General features: G+C 37.2%; 1 protein-coding gene across 4 annotated transcripts in view; it reads left to right on the top strand.

Moving 5' to 3' along the window:
- LOC115232373 (myosin heavy chain-like) overlaps positions 1-18,411 on the top strand; it is a 141,274-nt gene that overhangs the window by 91,465 nt on the left and 31,398 nt on the right. For all 4 annotated transcript variants that reach the window (XM_036508587.1, XM_036508595.1, XM_029802228.2 and 1 more), the window contains 2 exons: positions 479-617; positions 10,404-10,592. In XM_036508587.1, coding sequence (XP_036364480.1) covers positions 479-617; positions 10,404-10,592 — 328 coding nt within the window. The remainder of the gene's footprint in view (positions 1-478; positions 618-10,403; positions 10,593-18,411) is intronic.

Here is an 18,411-nt window from a genome sequence, read left to right as displayed (position 1 = left end):
ATTTTCAAGCTCTCAAGAAGAGAAAGTCCAATCTTCAGGATACTGTCTTTGCTACATCATATGAACAGTGTTTCTAATGAACAAATTTCTCTCAAACAGTCCTTTGTTTTAACAATAAAAAAGCTCCATATTTGGTTACATATAAGATGCATTTATTTTTCAAAAAAAAAAATGTCAAAACAACTACCCTATGTCTTGTATGTGACGTTGGGCCTCCCATATACTTTAATGCACCAAAACTTATTTTCATGAATACACACAGCTGAAATTAAGATGTGTGTAATATGTCTCTTGTTCATCAAGCCCATGTGTCTTTTATTCCCTCAAATATGGTAATAAGGTTAAGCAAAAAATAAAAAAGGAAGAGAATCTTGGAATTGCTTTCCAGCAAATTTATTATTTCTGAACCATTTCTAATTGAATAAATTCAGATGTCTTTCTAATGATATATTATTAATTGCCTGCCTTCCCCTACAAGTTTTTACCAGAGCTTGGACCTTGCAAGAACAACTGAGATAAAACAAGAAAATTCTTTGAACAATTCAGCTGTCATTGGTACAGAGCTTCTTTCTCCAAACTTACAAGCTGAACAAATTTCTGCCATCACAGATTCAAAAGTAAGTTGAAAATGTATTCTTCATCTCATTTTAGGCATAGCAGCTGTATTTGATGATGATAATGATGATGATGATGATGATATATATATAGGACAGACAGGAAAGTTGTTTTTTTCAATAAAGTGAAAAAAATTCATTTGGTAAAACTATAAAACAAAGAAGAATTCTCTTGGACTATTTCTATATGTGTGACTGGTATTCGCCGTCATCATCATCATCATCATCATCATCATCATCATCATCGTCATCATTGTTGTCATCATAATCACCATGACTATTGTCATCACCTCCATCACTGGTCTCAATACTATCATAAATATCGTCACTATACAAACATGTTACAGCCATGACCATCTCACCTTGTCCGACACATCCTGACTATTTCTAAAGCTGCAAAGATGTGGAATTTAGGGATATTTGGCAACTATTGGAAGCAGATGATGCAACCATGAAGTGGTTCCCTCATTTAACCCACGATACTTGACATCAGCAGCTGGCTTCTATCATAGTCAATACCCAATGTTACTAACCAACAACATACTACATGTAAATAATGGTACCTCTCTGTGGTTTGTTCAGTATGCTAGAAACAACACCCAAATTTACCTCAAATGATCATCTATCATCTTCGGAAAAGGAAGGTTACAGCAATTTGGGTAACAGTCTCAGCTATATCATCTGGAAGTAACACATGGTGGTCACAGCTGGAACACACTTTGATCATAGGTATATTCAGCTAGGACTGATATAGGGGAAATGGAAAGGGTACTAAACGCTGAATAACTACATCAGCAATGAACTGCTTCCCCTTCGTCCCCCTCACTGTCTTCTTTGGCTTCGTTCCTCCCCCGCCTCCCCCTTCTCCTCTTCCTCCAGGAGGTGGTATTCAGTTTGGTTGCAATATGTCAGTGTCAGATTAGGTCATAGAGAGATGGGGAGGGAGAGAGGCGTGGTGGTGGATATAAGTGTTAAGGGTACAGAATATGGGAACATGTGATTCAGGAAATTAGGACATGTTGAGGTGATGGGGAGTGGTGGTGGTGGTGGTGGTGACAGAAAGAAGTAGGAATAATAGTATGTCTAGGTATGTGTTATGCATTTCTGTGTGTGTGTGTACATACGTAGACATACCATTATTTTCCAAGGCTTTCTACCACCACCAACACTTCCTCCCCTGGCTCGCCTCCTCAATAAATTTTAATATATATGCATATATGTGTATGTGTGTGTGTGTGAGAGAGAGAGTATTGAACAGTGAGAATGAGTGCTCAACACTTCATTTGATGGAAAAACTTATATATATATATATATATATATGCATGCACACACACACACACACACACACATATATATATATATGTATATATTTATATTTACATATATATATATATATATATATAGATAGATAGATGGATAGATTCTATATAACATATATATATATATATATATACAGAGGTGGGCACCATTAATTGAAAAGTTAACACTATTAATTGTTAATCTGTTAACTTCGTTAATCCATTAATTCTTTGAAAATGTAACTGAAGTTAACATTAATCCGTTAATGTTAACTTTTATTGAAACAAGGCATAAATACAGTTGAATACCCCACTGACTTTGTTGCCTCATAACATCCAGAAAAATGGATATTTTTAACTTAACTTTCAACATATAATCGCTTATATCCTGTAGATTGAATGTATGTAAAGATCTGTAGAAAAACTTTTTCTGAGGGGTTGGGGAAGGGTTTTGGAAAATTCAAAGGACCCAACATTTTCCCCCTCATGACAGTCTGGAAAATAGGTATTTTTATATTGCAATTTTATTCGAATTCCTTTCAAATGGTGTAGATTGCGATTACAAAGAAATTTGTAGGCAAAATTTTTGGAAGCGGGTGGTGGGGAGGAGTTTCTGGTAAACAGAGTTTCAGATCAAACGGCCCACATAAGTTGTAATTTTTCCATTTGATGGGGATTTTTTCCAATGTTTTTCACCAAAGTTTTCACAATGATGGGAGGCATCTTTTCACGAAAAGAAAAAAAAAAATTTAGAAAATTATTTTTTTTCACTCTTGCCACCTCCTCACCACCCCAGTCTGAAACGATTTTGACCTTTTTTTTTTCACTACACACTTAAAACCCATGAGAGAAAGATTTTTGATTTTAAAAAAATTGTTAATAATTTCAGAGGAAAATGTATGATTTAAGGGTGATCTGGCTGTTGTTTCTAGCACATCGCCAAACCTCCCTCCTTGTTTCTTTCTCACACATTTATTGATATTTTTCAATATTCATCTCCCCATAAACAAATTTTATGGAATGATGATGTTAAAGTAACACACATGTAGTCCCAACCAAACAAGGCCGTGTTATGTGTGTGTGTAAGAAAAAAAAACACCTAAAAACATCTTTAGTGTTCATATTAATCTATCAAATGTAATGCTTATTTATTCACGTAATTTTGAATTTTTCAGTTTCAAGAGGGGTGTCCACAATATTTGCTTGTAACTTTGTAAAGTTTTACATACAGATTTGAAATTTTGTCAGTGAGTGCTTTATATAACACTGGTTTATAGTTATGTAATTTTAGCTGATCTTGCTGAGTAAATTTGAGTTTTATGGGCAGATGTAAAAGCAATAACTTTATAGATAACCATTAAAACTGAAATTATCTTAGATGGCAACCAACAAAAATTTTGCCACTTTTCCAGATGAGGTACACTAATTTGAATTAATTGAAATACAGGTATAATCAGTACAAGATTATATTCTTTCGGTAAATATTTCTTACATTGGTGTAGAATAATTTTTTGCCACAGATTTTTTCAGGTGCATTCAATGTATTTGACCTCCAAACTTGCTACAAGCCACTTTTTCCAGAAAAGAAAGGTGGTAGGGGTGGTAGGGACCTCGAAATCTCCCACCAAGTGAGTTTTGTTTCACAGGTCTTTTTTTCCTTTTCTAGATTATTTTGCATTCTTTCAACAAATGTAACATTGAACTCATGTGACATTGAAAACGGCTCCTTTTTCCAGAAAAAGAAAAATTTGGCTGCTATTTCTAGCATGCCTTGCTACCATGTAACAGCTATTTGCATTTACACTGAAATATTTACCAACTTTTTTCCTTTCATGTATTTTTTCCACTTTATAAAAGTCAATATTTTCTCTGTTGACATCCACCTCAGTTAATTTTGCTTTTCTCCCAGTTCTGTACTCTCTGGAAGAAAAGCCCTCACATTACCTCAAAGCTAAGAGAATTCACTAACATGATTTGTTTGTTTTTTAAAAAGATTTCATAGAGGAATTATATACAACAGGTTTTGGCTGGTTTAAACACTAAAGAGTTAGAAAGTGCCTTTTTGGTATTTTTGAGGGCTTTAGAACCCAAAAACTATAGTTATTTTTTATTTATTTTATTTTTTGCTTTAGAGTTAAAAAATGCTGATTATATAGTTCTAAGTTTTCAAGGGCCTAAAAAAGGCAGAAAGAATGATGCGTAAAATATTAAATGTGCTAAGACAATCTGAAAACAATAGAAACTTTTAAACATTTACCAGTTTTTATGAAATTTTTGGGTTGACGGACTTGAGTTAATGGAAGCTAAATATAACAAAAGTTAATTAGTCCGATAATGATTTTTAAACTTAACTTAGAAGTTAAATGGTTAACAAAAATGTTAACTCCACTGATTAACGGATTAATGGACTTATGCCCAGCTCTATATATACATATGTATACATACATTATATATATGTACTATACATATAAATACATATTTACGTATAAATAGATAGATAGATAGATAGATTGATAGAGTGAGTGAGAGAGAGAGAGAGAGAGAGAGGTAGATATGGCCGATCTAAGGGGCCATATCTATCTTTATATTTAATTTAATTAATTAATTACTCTACTGCTCTATAATAGTGTGCATCTCTTTCAAATTTAGTAGAAACTTGAGATCCGGCAATGTGTGTGTATATATATATATATATATATAGCCTCTGTGTGTGTGTGTGTGTGTGTGTGTGTTCATGTGTGCACGCGCACATGCATCTGTGAGATTTTGACAGCTTCCACCCTGTTAGTCAACCCATAAGTAGAAGTTGTTTAACCCCAGGTCATACCTCAGAGAACAGACCAACTTTTATGATGAAAGGCAGAAGCAACAACCATCCGTGTATTTTTCTTCCTAATGCCCTTTTACTATTTTTTTTGTAATACAATTTGCCAAAGGCTACATTATCCAGTCTCTCCTTACCAATTTTTTTTATGGCAGTGGGTGTGGTGTGATTTGTGGAAGACTTGGCTGCTATTTTTAGCATGTCAGGCTATATGTAGAGACTCCATATGACTGTACTAAATGTATCATCAGAGACATGTAAACAGTCTCTTAGTATATTTATACATCTGTTCTTCTTAGAAAGAGGAAACCTGTCCAATACTGAAGAATTTTTGTTACTGAACAAGAAATCAAGACTTTATATTTTAGTGAATTAAGCAGTGTATATCATCCGGGTCTTTCATTCTCTCTTTGTTTGGCAATTCTATGCCCCTACAATTTACTCCTTTCCCCTACTTCAAAATAAGCACTGCACACTTCGAGATAAGGAATTCTATCCCTATATCCCTGCTACACATCTGTAGTTTCAACCAGCCTCTCCATTTCAGGCTCTGTTTTTGCAAACAGTTTTAAATCGTCCATGAAGAGAAGGTGGTTAAGACAAGGTCCATTCTTTCTCAGCTTATAGTGCACATTGACTTTGTGTAGGACTATAGAAAATGGAATCAAGGCTATAACAAATGACAGAGGTGAACAAGAGTCTCCTTGGAAAATACCTCTTTTGATTCTTACCTCAGCTAAGTGCTGGTTGTTACAGGATAGATGTGTTTTCCAATTAGGCATACTGTTCTTAATCAGTGGACACACATTCTCTGCTATTCTACACATGTTGAATGTTTCCAAAATCCTTGAATGTGGCAACATGTCGTAAGCCTTTTTGAAGCCATCCATCAGTTTTTTTGGTATCATTTACAGTTCTTTATTATAACCTTGTTTATCACATGGTCTTTGGTGCCCCTAGGTCCTTTTCAGCATCTTGAATTATTATTATTACCATCATTATTATTATTATTATTATTATTATTATTATTATTATAGTAGGCATCTGTTAGTCTTGAGAGGCCATGGATCTGCACCCAAAGAAATTGTGTCAGCTGTTGATGGTGGTGCAGCATCTGTGGTGGCCGTACACTCAACCACACTGAAGGAACTTGAATGAAGGGCCTTGGTTCCATTCTGTCCCAAACCAAACTGTGGAATATACACATTCTCAAAGAAGGATTCTCTTATGTATTACTCTCTGTGCAAATTTTTCAGGTGGAATCATTTAAATTTGTACACACAAATTGTGTCGCCATATTTTAACAAGAAATACAGCTTAAATAGCACTAAATAATTACTGAAAGAAGAAAATATGTCATATTCTTTCAGTCTATGATCATAAAATAAAAGTGGACGATTATTTTAAGCAATAAGCAGGTAAAAAATTGAAATTCAAAAAGAAAATATTTTTCAGAATCATCATTATCATCATCGTTTAACGTCCGTTTTCCGCGCTAGCACAGGTTGGACGGTTCGACGGGGTCTGGGAAGCCAGGGGCTGCACCAGGCTCCAGTCTGATCTGGCAGTGTTTCTACAGCTGGATGCCCTTCCTAATGCCAACCACTCTGCGAGTGTAGTCATAATCTCCATATCATAATCATAATCTCCATATCGTTAAAGAATTCGAAAATAATTTTCAAAAAACAAAACAAAAAGAAAACTGTGGTGAATGTAGGGGAAAAATTAAAAATTTGAAAAGTTCTTTTTATTCATTTATTTATTTATTTATTTTTGGCAAAAGTAATTATCTGAGTTGTGGAAAACAAGAATTTGGAAAATAAAACAAAAATTGGATATTCCTGAATAGTGTCAAAATATTTACTTTCATTTTGTGACCAAAAGTTTATTGAAAATATTGGATGTGTATCATGCCTGAAATATTTATCTGCTGTTTAGGGATTGTCAATTGAATTGGATGATTAAAAGGTATGCTAAGGAGACATTTCATGCACTGATAGCCATGTCATATGACTTTCTGACATCTTTAGCACAAACAAGATATTAAATGAACCAAACATTTACATAACAAGTACTCTAACCAGGAAAAATATTACTATGAAGAAGGTAACAAATATCAGGTGACATTTAAGTCAGAAAGGAAATTATAACAAGTTTATTGGGCAGGTAAGGAAAGTTGAGCAACTAAAGGTTAGTTTTGGAAAAATGATGTTAATATTTTTCTAGAAAATGTAGGATAAAAAAAGGATATATTTGTGTCAACTACAAAGTCTCATGTGGAAAAGCGAACCTTTTACAGAGGTCATGTTTGTCAAAGAATGTTTACTGATAGTAGTAGATATTGTTTGTCCTGACAAGAAACCTTTATTTTCATCTATCAGCTGGTCTGCAGAAACAACAACCACATGATGAGTTGAAAATATGCTGATGCAACAAACTGAAACTTTCTCCAACTGCACTAAATAAAAGCACAGACTTGAGAAGCACAGCTCAACTTATGGTACTAGTACAGAGAGTAGCCTTAAATTTGTAAAGTTTTGAAGAGTTTATTCAATTAATTCCTATGAAGGACACAGCACTTTGGAAGCTTTGTTGACAATGATATCAGGAGCAAAACTTGATCAATTGAAGCTAATTGACATTAAAACTGATGGAGCACCAATAATAATGATGGTAATTATTTATTGCCCAGAAGGGGCTAAACAAAGAGTAAACAAACAAGGACAAAGGGATTAAGTCAATTACATCTACCCCAGTGCGTAACTGGTACTATTTAATCAACCCCAAAAGGATGAAAGGCAAAGTCAACCTCAGTGGAATTTGAACTCAGAATGGAGCAACAGACGAAATACTGCTAAGCATTTTGCCTGGCATGCTAATGATGCTGCCAGCTCACCACCAATAATAATGATGGGGCAGAAGAAAAAATGGTTTCATGGCATTTACTGCAAGGACAAATGGGAAGCTTCAGGCTAAAATTCATTGTATTGTCCATCAAGAGGTATTATGCACCAATCTTTGAAATTAAAGAATATTTTTGATATTGTTTGAAAATAGTGAATTTACTCTTGTCTCATGGATTAAATCCTCACCAGCTTCATCAGATTTTGGTAAAAACAGAGGCAGAATATAAGGATCTGGTTTATTTTTTCAGTTTACACTGGATTGGTCAAGGTTCAAAGCTAGAAAGAATTGTAGGGGTGATTCAAAACTGAATTGCTAGGCAGCTGAGCAGACATCACAATCAAACCACAGTTTCCTATGGTTGGTCTACTAAGGGATCAATCAACATCAAGCCATCACATGATTCAATTTTCTAGAACTTTCTCATTGTCCCCTATATATGAAGGTGGTTTTTAGTGGTAATCGCAGAATGCTGAGACAGCCACATGTTCTGTCTCCATTTTCATCTCCACATCTAACCAGTTAAGACGGATGGCAGATAGCAGAACTGGAATATTTGTTGCCACAAGTACAGTGCAATTATTTTCCAGTTGTGATGAGGCCTGCCAAAGTGATTGCTATACCAGTAAGCTTGTCGTGAATCCCAAGCAGTATGTCTCCCCCACAATGTAATTATTGCTGTTAGTATTTGTAAAAAAGCAACACATAAAACACTATGTACAGTAATTAAATATTCTGTTAATTGTTCACAAGTGTTGTTAGTTACTTCTTCACTTAGAACCAGAAATACATTTTCATTAACCATCAACAACAACAACAGCAACCACGACTACCAACACAACAACCATACCCACAACAGAGTATTCGCATACTATGAAGAGATGGTAACATTCCATGAAACTCCAAAACGAATGGAAGTTCCATATTTTCATGAATCTATTTGGACATTATATAATACCATTTAGATATTTAAATACCTTGATTTTATTTCAAAGTTGTATTGAGGCATATAGTGGAAAGAGAGCTACAACTATGGAAATGCCAGCTTCCAAGTGGAAATTGTACATATTTTCCTACTTGTCAAATAAGTACCAGAAACTGACATTTTCATGAATATGGTCCAAGAAGTAAGGAAGAACTTTTCATTTGATGTTACTGATTTTACACTCTCTTGAAATCGATTTGAATTTATTTGCTATTTCATTTGATGTAGAAATGGACATTGCATTAGAATTCTACAAGATGCATATTGATGACATTTTGATGATATTGAGATCAAAATTTCATTCTAATGATGTGTCCAGACTTGACTTCTATAGATAACATATTTAGCTGAGTGGGAAAATACTTACAAACTTATTGATCCCTGTACTTAGAAACAATATAAGACTTATGTGCATGAACAATTATTTTTGAAACTAAACCTCACCAAGAACCATTTGAGAACAACATTGACTGGTGCCTATATTTAGATAATGTCTTACAATTGGTCTCAACATGTTTGGTACCCAGTATACTTGACTGGTGTCTATATATTGCTGTTGGTATCAGTAGGGAGAGATTTCAAGCAACAAACATCATTACATTTTGTATTGATTCATTGACTGGTTGTGTTAAAATCAAATAATTTTTTTTTTCATCATTGTAATTATTTGCATCATCAATGTCATCATTTTCATTCTCATCATCGTTGCCATCATCACCATTGCAATCATCATCATCACCACCACCACCACCACCATCATCATCACCATCAGTGCAATCATCTTCATCATCATTTTAACATTCACTTTTGCAGACTTGCCTAGGTCAAATGCAATATGTCATATACATGTGTGTGTGTGTGTGTGTGTGTGTGCACGCATGCGTGTATATGTGAGTGTGTGTATGTATGTATGTATGAATGAGTGTGTGTGTGCATGCGTATTTGTCTCCTTGTCTTGGCTGCTTGCAAATAATTACCATTGTCATATCAGCAATATCATTCATTTCCAATATTCTGTGAAAAACATGTCTGGCTATGGGGGGAATTATTATCTTGCTTGGAAAAAAGGTGAGGGTTGGTGACAGGAAGGGCATCCAGTTATAGAAAATCTGCCTCAATGAATTCTGTACAACTCAAATAAACATGGAAATGTGGACAGTAAAACAATGATGATGAAGACTATAGCATCTCCCACAAGTGAGGATGTCCTGGTAGAAAGTCCTTTGATTTTGCTATTGGTTTTAAGTACTTATGTAGTCATGACCCTTCTTCAAGCCATGCTCTACTATTTTAAGAAACAGATGTAAACTACATTTTTAAGAACAACTAATGTTCATAGCCACTTTAACATGGCCATCAATTCAAACAGACTTTACTCTTAGAGAGATTTTAGAACTAGCATTTATACATGTTTAAGAGTGTTCTCTTTTATCATTTTTTTTTATCATTTGCTGGTTTTCAACCAGAGGCTAAGGGCAAGCTGGTGCACCACCTTTCAGTGTGATTGGATTTCTTTTCTGTACTGTTTCTAATGAAGTGGCAAGTTGAACAGTGTTGCTCTTCCTTGTGTCTCTGCTGTAATGTGTTTTCATCTGGTGTCTCAGATAAAAATTTGTCTAGGCACTCTTTGAAGACCTACACATCTACACCTCACAAATCTCTGAGGTTGTTTGGCAGAATGTCGAGTAGTTGTGGACCCTTGAAACCCAGGATATTACAGTACTGAGTCTTTATTCTAGTTCTATTATATTTTTTATAATAGTTTTTGTCTGTTGCAGGAAAATATTTCTTCACTTGTTGATGTGAAATCATCCCCACTCCAAAGCCTAAACAGTAGCATTGCCAGCTTTCAACCTTTGCCAGATTGTACATCAAAGCAACTACTAGAAATAGTAGGTGTCAGCTCTCTTCTAAGAGATATTGATGCAACAAACTTTATAGACACAGATAAAGATATCCAGCAGAAGGTAGGTTTTCTTTTATTTTACATCAGCAGCAAAAACACATTTACAAAATACTATTCATGGGTGCAGGCATGGCTCTGTGTTAAGAAGTTTGTTTCTGAACCACAAGGCTCCAGGCCCAGGTACGATTGCATCGTACCTTGGGTGAGTGTCTTCTACTATTGCCTCAGGTCAACCAAAGACTTGTGAGTAGATTTGGCTGACAGAAACTGAAAGCCAGTTGTATATACACATATATGTGCATGTATATATATATATATATATATATATATACTTTATTCAAAGCAGCAGAAAATTCAGGTTTTGTTGAATTTTCTGCTGCTTTGAATAAAGCATATTACTCTACCACTGGTATTTGAGTACTCTTTTTTACACCTTGTTTCACATTTATGTGTTTACTCCGGTATATATATATATATATTATATATATATATATATATATATATATATACACACACACACACACACACATACACACATACACACACACATATACATACGAGCAAAACGCCCCCTGTCCAATAGACAGTGCTGAGTTGTCAAACATTTAAACCAAATTTTCTCAAAACAACTTGTCTGACTGTCCCATAGGCCTCCCCTTTGAGAAACACTGATTTAACCTAAATTTGAGACACCAGCAAAAGAAGAAATAAAGATAGACTTTTTTTCTATTCCAAAGAAAAACGATTTTATTCACACAAATATGCACATTTCCATGGCTTTATCAATCGCATTCTCACCTGGAATCGGTTTTTGTAATGTTTTGAAGACTTACACACACCCTGATACCGTCGGTATCTACATATCAAATTTGAGCGCAATCGGATGGAGGATGCCTGAGATCATAGAAGACACACACACAGACAGACAGAATGGATTTTATATAATAGATATATACACAAATTCAGTGTGTGTTGCATTCCATTACTTAATAAATGAAAAAATGTATGGTAAATAAATAAATGACGTAATGTATACTGAATGTACAACCAGATGGGAGACAAACACAGAAGGCCCCTAATTCTTCATCAGTTATCAACCAATTGGTAATACTCAGATATCTCTCTCTATATAAACGGCAGTTTGTCTGTGCGTGTTTCTGTGTGTCTGTTTTCTTGTACCCTCACCCTGACCACGGCTTTCAACCGATTCTGATGAAACTTGACACACACATAGCCCAATGTCATAATTCAAAACTAACGCAGCGAAAATTTTGAAAAGTTCCCCCAGTTCTGAAAAAAATCGATAAATTCGACATGGGGTCGAGAATCAGAAACACAAACCGCAAACTGTCTAGGGGACGCAACTCCACCTTTTTTAACTAAAAAAAAATTACCATCATTTTTTTCCATTTTTTTGCTATTTTTTGGCTATAACTCTCTAAAAATGCTTTATAGTTATTTCCCTTACAAACCTGAGCAACGCCGGGCGATACTGCTAGTTTATGATAAGACTGAGGGCTTCCAATATTGGCAGTACCCACCCACAAAAGGTTTTTGCGGAGAATTCAGGGCTGAGAGCAAACCTATATATATATATAAATAAGTAACAAGGATGTCCAGGTATAAATACATTGTGGCTGTTTCAAGCAGCTCCATCAATTTGAAAGAAACTGCTCTCCTCAGGCATAAATGACCATATAGATTTCTAATATTAAGGATAAACCATTTTAAACAAATTTATATCAATACATCCTGCCACAAATATAAGATAAGGAAACAATGAAATTATTTTGGTTTCTGGTATTGATATAAATTTGTTAAAAATGGTTTCTCCTTTATGTTGGAAATCTATATTGTCATCAACTTCTGAGCAGAGTGGTTTCTTTCAAACTCATATAATATTTTCATTAAATGGAATTAATGGAGCTGCTTGAAACAGCCTCAATGTATTTATACCTGGACATCCTTATTACTTGTTTACAAGCCTTGACTGGCTTCCGTGCCGGTGGCACATAAAAAGCACCAATCGATCGTGGCTGTTGCCAGCCTTCCCTGGCACCTGTGCCAGTGGCACATAAAAAGCACCCACTACACTCATGGAGTAGTTGGCGTTAGGAAGGGCATCCAGCTGTAGACACACTGCCAGATTAGACTGGAGCCTGGTGCAGCCTCCTGGCTTCCCAGACCCCGGTCGAACCGTCCAACCCATGCTAGCATGGAAAATGGACGTTAAACGATGATGATGATTCTGTTCACCTAACTTGGAGCTGTGCGGACTATACTGAACTAGCTTGGTGTCTAAATTTAAGTACCTAATTCTTAAATAAATAAATATATATATATATATATATATATATATATATATATATTATATATATATATATATATATATATATATATATATATATATAAATCAGATGTTGTGTGCAAGAGAGACGATTGCGCTGGTATGGTCATGTGGTGAGAATGGATGAAGATAGGTGTGTGAAAAAGTGCCACACCCTGGCAGTTGAGGGGACCTGTGGAAGAGGTAGACCCAGGAAAACCTGGGTCGAGGTGGTGAAGCACGACCTTAGAACTCTAGGTCTCACCAAGGAAATGACCAGAGACCGAGACCTATGGAAGTATGCTGTGCGTGAGAAGACCCAGCAAGACCAGTGAGAACAATCAAAATCAAATCATATATCAGAAAGCAGGGGTTAAGTGACCCATCCGTTCGTGTCCGCTGTCAGCCTCATCTGGCACCCGTGCCGGTGATACGTAAAAAGCACCATTCGCTCGTGGCCGTTTGCCAGCTCTGCCTGGCCCCGTGTCGGTGGCACGTAAAAGCACCATCCGTTCGTGTTCGTTGCCAGCCTCGCCTGGCCCCGTGCCGGTGACACGTAAAAGCACCGTCCGTTCGTGGCCGTTTGACAGCTCTGTCTGGCCCCGTGTCGGTGGCATGTAAAAGCACCATCCGTTCGTGGCCGTTGCCAGCCTTGGCTGGCCCCCGTGCCGGTGACACGTAAAAGCACCGTCCGCTCGTGGCCGTTTGCCAGCTCTGTCTGGCAACCGTGTCGGTGGCACGTAAAAGCACCATCCATTCGCGTCCGTTGCCAGCCTCGGCTGGCCCCCGTGCCGGTGACACGTAAAAGCACTGTCCGTTCGTGGCCATTTGCCAGCTCTGTCTGGCTCCGTGTCGGTGGCACGTAAAAGCACCATCCGTTCGTGTCCGTTGCCAGCATCGCCTGGCCCCGTGCCGGTGACACGTAAAAGCACCATCCGTTTGTGGGCGTTCGCCAGCTCTGTCTGGCACCTGTGCAGGTGGCACGTAAAAAACACCCACTACACTCGCGGAGTGGTTGGCGTTAGGAAGGGCATCCAGCCGTAGAAACACTGCCAGATCTGACTGGGCCTGACGAAGCCTTCCAGCTTCACAGACCCCAGTTGACCCGTCCAACCCATGCTAGCATGGAAAGCGGACGCTAAACGATGATGATGATGATGATGATGATATATACATACATACATATACATATATATATTAGACAAAAACAGATAACAAAACCAAGGCTGTGAGGAGTTTTCAGGACATTTATACGGAAAACTCTTCACAGTCATGGGGTTGATTCATTTGACTAAAATTCTTCAAGGCAGTGCCCTAGCATGGTCACAGTCTGATGACTGAAACAAGTAAAAGATAAGATAGCTTCACTTTTTTTTTGGTACCAATGTAGTCATGAGTAGACATTGACACCCTTTCAAACCCAACCCAACTAAAGATCCAGTGGAGGATTGAAGATGTGACATTTCAGGGGAAGCAAAGGCTCTGCTAGCATTAGGCTAGTACTTGTTTGCAACTAAGCAGAGGGGAAATGAGGTACCTTGCTCAGAGACAAAACTTGTTACCTAGTCCTGGGATTGAAATCATAACCTTATGATCATGATCCCAACACCTTACCACTAGACCACGTATTTTTATAAACAGCAATACAGCTATGACAGGAAAGAACTACAGACATATTTCAGACACACACACAGAAACTCATCACACACATCCATAAACATGCTCACACACACACAGACATGCAAACATATGCACACACACACACACACAAATACACACACATAAACATATGCACACGCAATGTTTTGCCGTTTGTTTGTGTGTTTAATAAAATATGCTCTGGAACCAAGTCGTTCTGGCTTTGATAGCAATGTGTGGAATTTTGGGCAGGTGTCTTCTAAAGCATTGGGTTGACTAACAGCTTGTAACAGGAATTTGCTTAACAGAAACTGTGTGGAAAATTATATACCCTTACCCTCTCTCTCTCTCTCTTTCTCTCTCTCTCTTTCCCCCTCTCTCTTTTTGTCTAAATATATATATATACAACTATAGAGAATATACAAGTTTTCATCAACTGACGTAATGTAATTGGTGAGCACTCATATATACAAATATATATATATATATATATATATATATATATATATAGGCGTAGGAGTGACTGTGTGGTAAGTAGATAATTTACCAACAACATGGTTCCAGGTTTAGTCCCACTGCATGGCACCTTGGGCAAGTGTCTTCTACTATAACCTCAGGCCGACCAAAGCCTTGTGAGTGGATTTGGTAGACGAAAACTGAAAGAAGCCCATCGTATATATGTATATATATGTGTGTATGTGTTTGTGTGTCTGTGTTTGTCCCCCCAACATAGTTTGTCCCCCATAACATAGTGGTTCAGCAAAAGAGACCGATAGAATAAGTACTACACTTACAAAAAATAAGTCCTGGGGGGTCGATTTGCTCGACTAAAGGTGGTGCTCCAGCATGGCCACAGCCACATGACTGAAACAAGTAAAAAAATAAAAGAAAGAATAAAAGAATATATATATATTTGTATATGTGGAGTGAGTATCTGCAGTGGTTAGATGTATTTAATGTCTATTTTCAGCATATAGGCGCAGAAGTGGCTGTGTGGTAAGTAGCTTGCTAACCAACCACATGGTTCCGGGTTCAGTCCCACTGCGTGGCATCTTGGGCAAGTGTCTTCTGCTATAGCCCCGGGCCAACCAATGCCTTGTGAGTGGATTTGGTAGACGGAAACTGAAAGAAGCCTGTCGTATATATGTATATATGTATATATTTATATATATATATGTATGTGTTTGTGTGTCTGTGTTTGTCCCCCTAGCATTGCTTGACAACCGATGCTGGTGTGTTTACGTCCCCATCACTTAGCAGTTCGGCAAAAAGAGACCGATAGAATAAGTACTGGGCTTACAAAGAATAAGTCCCGTGGTCGATTTGCTCGACTAAAGGCGATGCTCCAGCATGGCCGCAGTCAAATGACTGAAACAAATAAAAGAATAAAAGAATATAGGCATGGTAGCTTCTGTGCCCTTAAGTATAATTGTCTCCTATACAATTATATATCTCTATATATGTATTTTATGTAAAAGTTTCTTTTATATGCTGGCCACTGATAAAAAATCCATTAATTTTCAGGATTTTATGCTTTAATTATGTTTATATAGATATATGTCTATTTCTTTATTACCCACAAGGGGCTAAACATAGAGGGGACAAACAAGGACAAACATAGGTATTAAGTCGATTACATCGACCCCAGTGCGCAATGGGTACTTAATTTATCGACCCCAAAAGGATGAAAGGCAAAGTCAACCTTGGCGGAATTTGAACTCACAACGTAACGGCAGACGAAATACCGCTAAGCATTTCGCCCGGCATGCTAACGTTTCTGCCAGCTAGCCACCTTCATATATATCATCATCATCATCATCGTCACCATCATTGTTTAACGTCTGTTTTACATGCTAGTGTAGATCAGAGAGCATATTTTGCTGTGCTGTTGTTTCTAATGTACTGTCGTCATCATTATCCTCGTCATCGTTTAACATCTGCTTTGCATGCTGTCATGGGTTGGATGGTTTGACTGAAGTGCCAATCTGATTTGGCAAGGTTTCTACAGCTGGATGCCCTTCCTAATGCCACCACTCCAAGAGTTTAGTGGGAGTTTTTTACATGTCCCCAGCATGGGAGCCAGTAAGGTGACACTGGTATCAGCCACACTCGAAAGGTGCTTTTCATGTGCCACTGGCACGGATGCCAGTCAGGTAGCACTGGCATTAGCCATGACTACGATTCCACTTGATTCAACAGGTCTTTACATGCACAGCATATTGCCTGATGAATGAAGGGTGCTTCTAGAAAGTGCTGAAGAAATGAATTAGCTATGGTTACTGGTAGTGGTGATACAGGTGGCAAAATTCTAGAGAGAAAGTAAAAGAGAGATCGAGAGAGAGTAAAAGAGAGAGTGAGAGAGAGTAAAAGAGAGAGCCAGAGAGAGAGCCAGAGAGAGTAAAAGAGAGAGCGAGAGAGAGAGCCAGAGAGAGTAAAAGAGAGAGCGAGAGAGAGTAAAAGAGAGAGAGGGTAAAAGAAAGAGAGAGAGATAGAGAGAGTAAAAGAGAGAGAGTGAGTGAGAGTAAAAGAGAGAGCGAGAGAGAGTAAAAGAAAGAGAGAGAGATAGAGAGAGTAAAAGAGAGAGAGGGTAAAAGAAAGAGAGAGAGAGAGTAAAAGAGAGAGCGAGAGAGAGTAAAAGAGAAAGCGAGAGAGAGTAGAAGAGAGAGAGGGTAAAAGAAAGAGAGAGGGTAAAAGAAAGAGAGAGGGTAAAAGAAAGAGAGAGGGTAAAAGAAAGAGAGAGGGTAAAAGAAAGAGAGAGTAAAAGAGAGAGAGAGAATAAAAGAGAGAGAGAGAGTAAAAGAGAGAGAGGGTAAAAGAAAGAGAGGGTAAAAGAAAGAGAGAGAGAGGAGAGTAAAAGAGAGAGCGAGAGAGAGTAAAAGAGAGAGCGAGAGAGAGTAAAAGAGAGAGCGAGAGAGAGAGTAAAAGAGAGAGAGGGTAAAAGAAAGAGAGAGAGAGAGAGAGAGGAGAGTGTGTGTAGGGTTAGAAGTAAAGGAGTTATGATGGGGGAATAAAGTAAAGAGCAATGGGTGCAAGTTACGAGAGTCTGATAGCGCTTCTTATGTCTTACACCTACAATTAAATAATCTGGAATCATCAAGAAAAATCATTAACTTCTTTCCTACATTTCATAGAATATCTAAGGTCTTTTAAATATCTCACTGCACTCTTTGTGTAGTTACTGTTTAAATGGCAACAACAACAACAAAATAAAGCTACAATCACTGATGATGATGATGATGATGATGATGATGATGGTGGTGGTGGTGGTGGTGGTAGTGGTGGTGGTGTGGTGTGGTGTGATGTGATAATGATGATGATGATAATCAAAATTATGATCATGATGGCAATGATGTTGATCACAATGATGACGACGATGATGATTAGGAGTAGAAGGGGGAGGAGAAGAATAACAATGATGATAATGATACTGAGGACGACAATGAAAATGACGGCAACAGCGATAACGACAATATTGACGACGACGGTGATAAAATTACTCCCAATTACAAAGGAAAATCACATGTAATCTAGAAACTACCATCGTCCATAAAACAAATCAGATAAAATATTCATCAGACAGCTGGAATTATTATTTTTCTTACATATCTATGGAGAGACACAATGGCTGCAGAGTTCAGGTGATGGACTACTGAATATATAAACAAGTTAGTGGCATTATACTTAACAAATGAAGGAATAGATTTAATTAATAAATAACGTTTGCGGTGAGAAGAAGTAAACATTAGCTCAGAGGTATTAAACTTGTTTGGTTTGTGGGCTTAATTGAAGCATAAACATAAACGAGATCTCACAGGCTGGTTCGGGACAATTATTGCTCAAACCTTTATTAATTATGTAGGTCAAAGGAAATAGATAAATGGGGCAGTATCCGTTATAACAAGTAATTTATTACAAA

This window comes from Octopus sinensis, linkage group LG1 (genome assembly GCF_006345805.1).
Source record: "Octopus sinensis linkage group LG1, ASM634580v1, whole genome shotgun sequence".
Lineage (NCBI taxonomy): Eukaryota > Metazoa > Mollusca > Cephalopoda > Octopoda > Octopodidae > Octopus > Octopus sinensis.
This window is presented reverse-complemented; position numbering and strand designations above follow the sequence as displayed.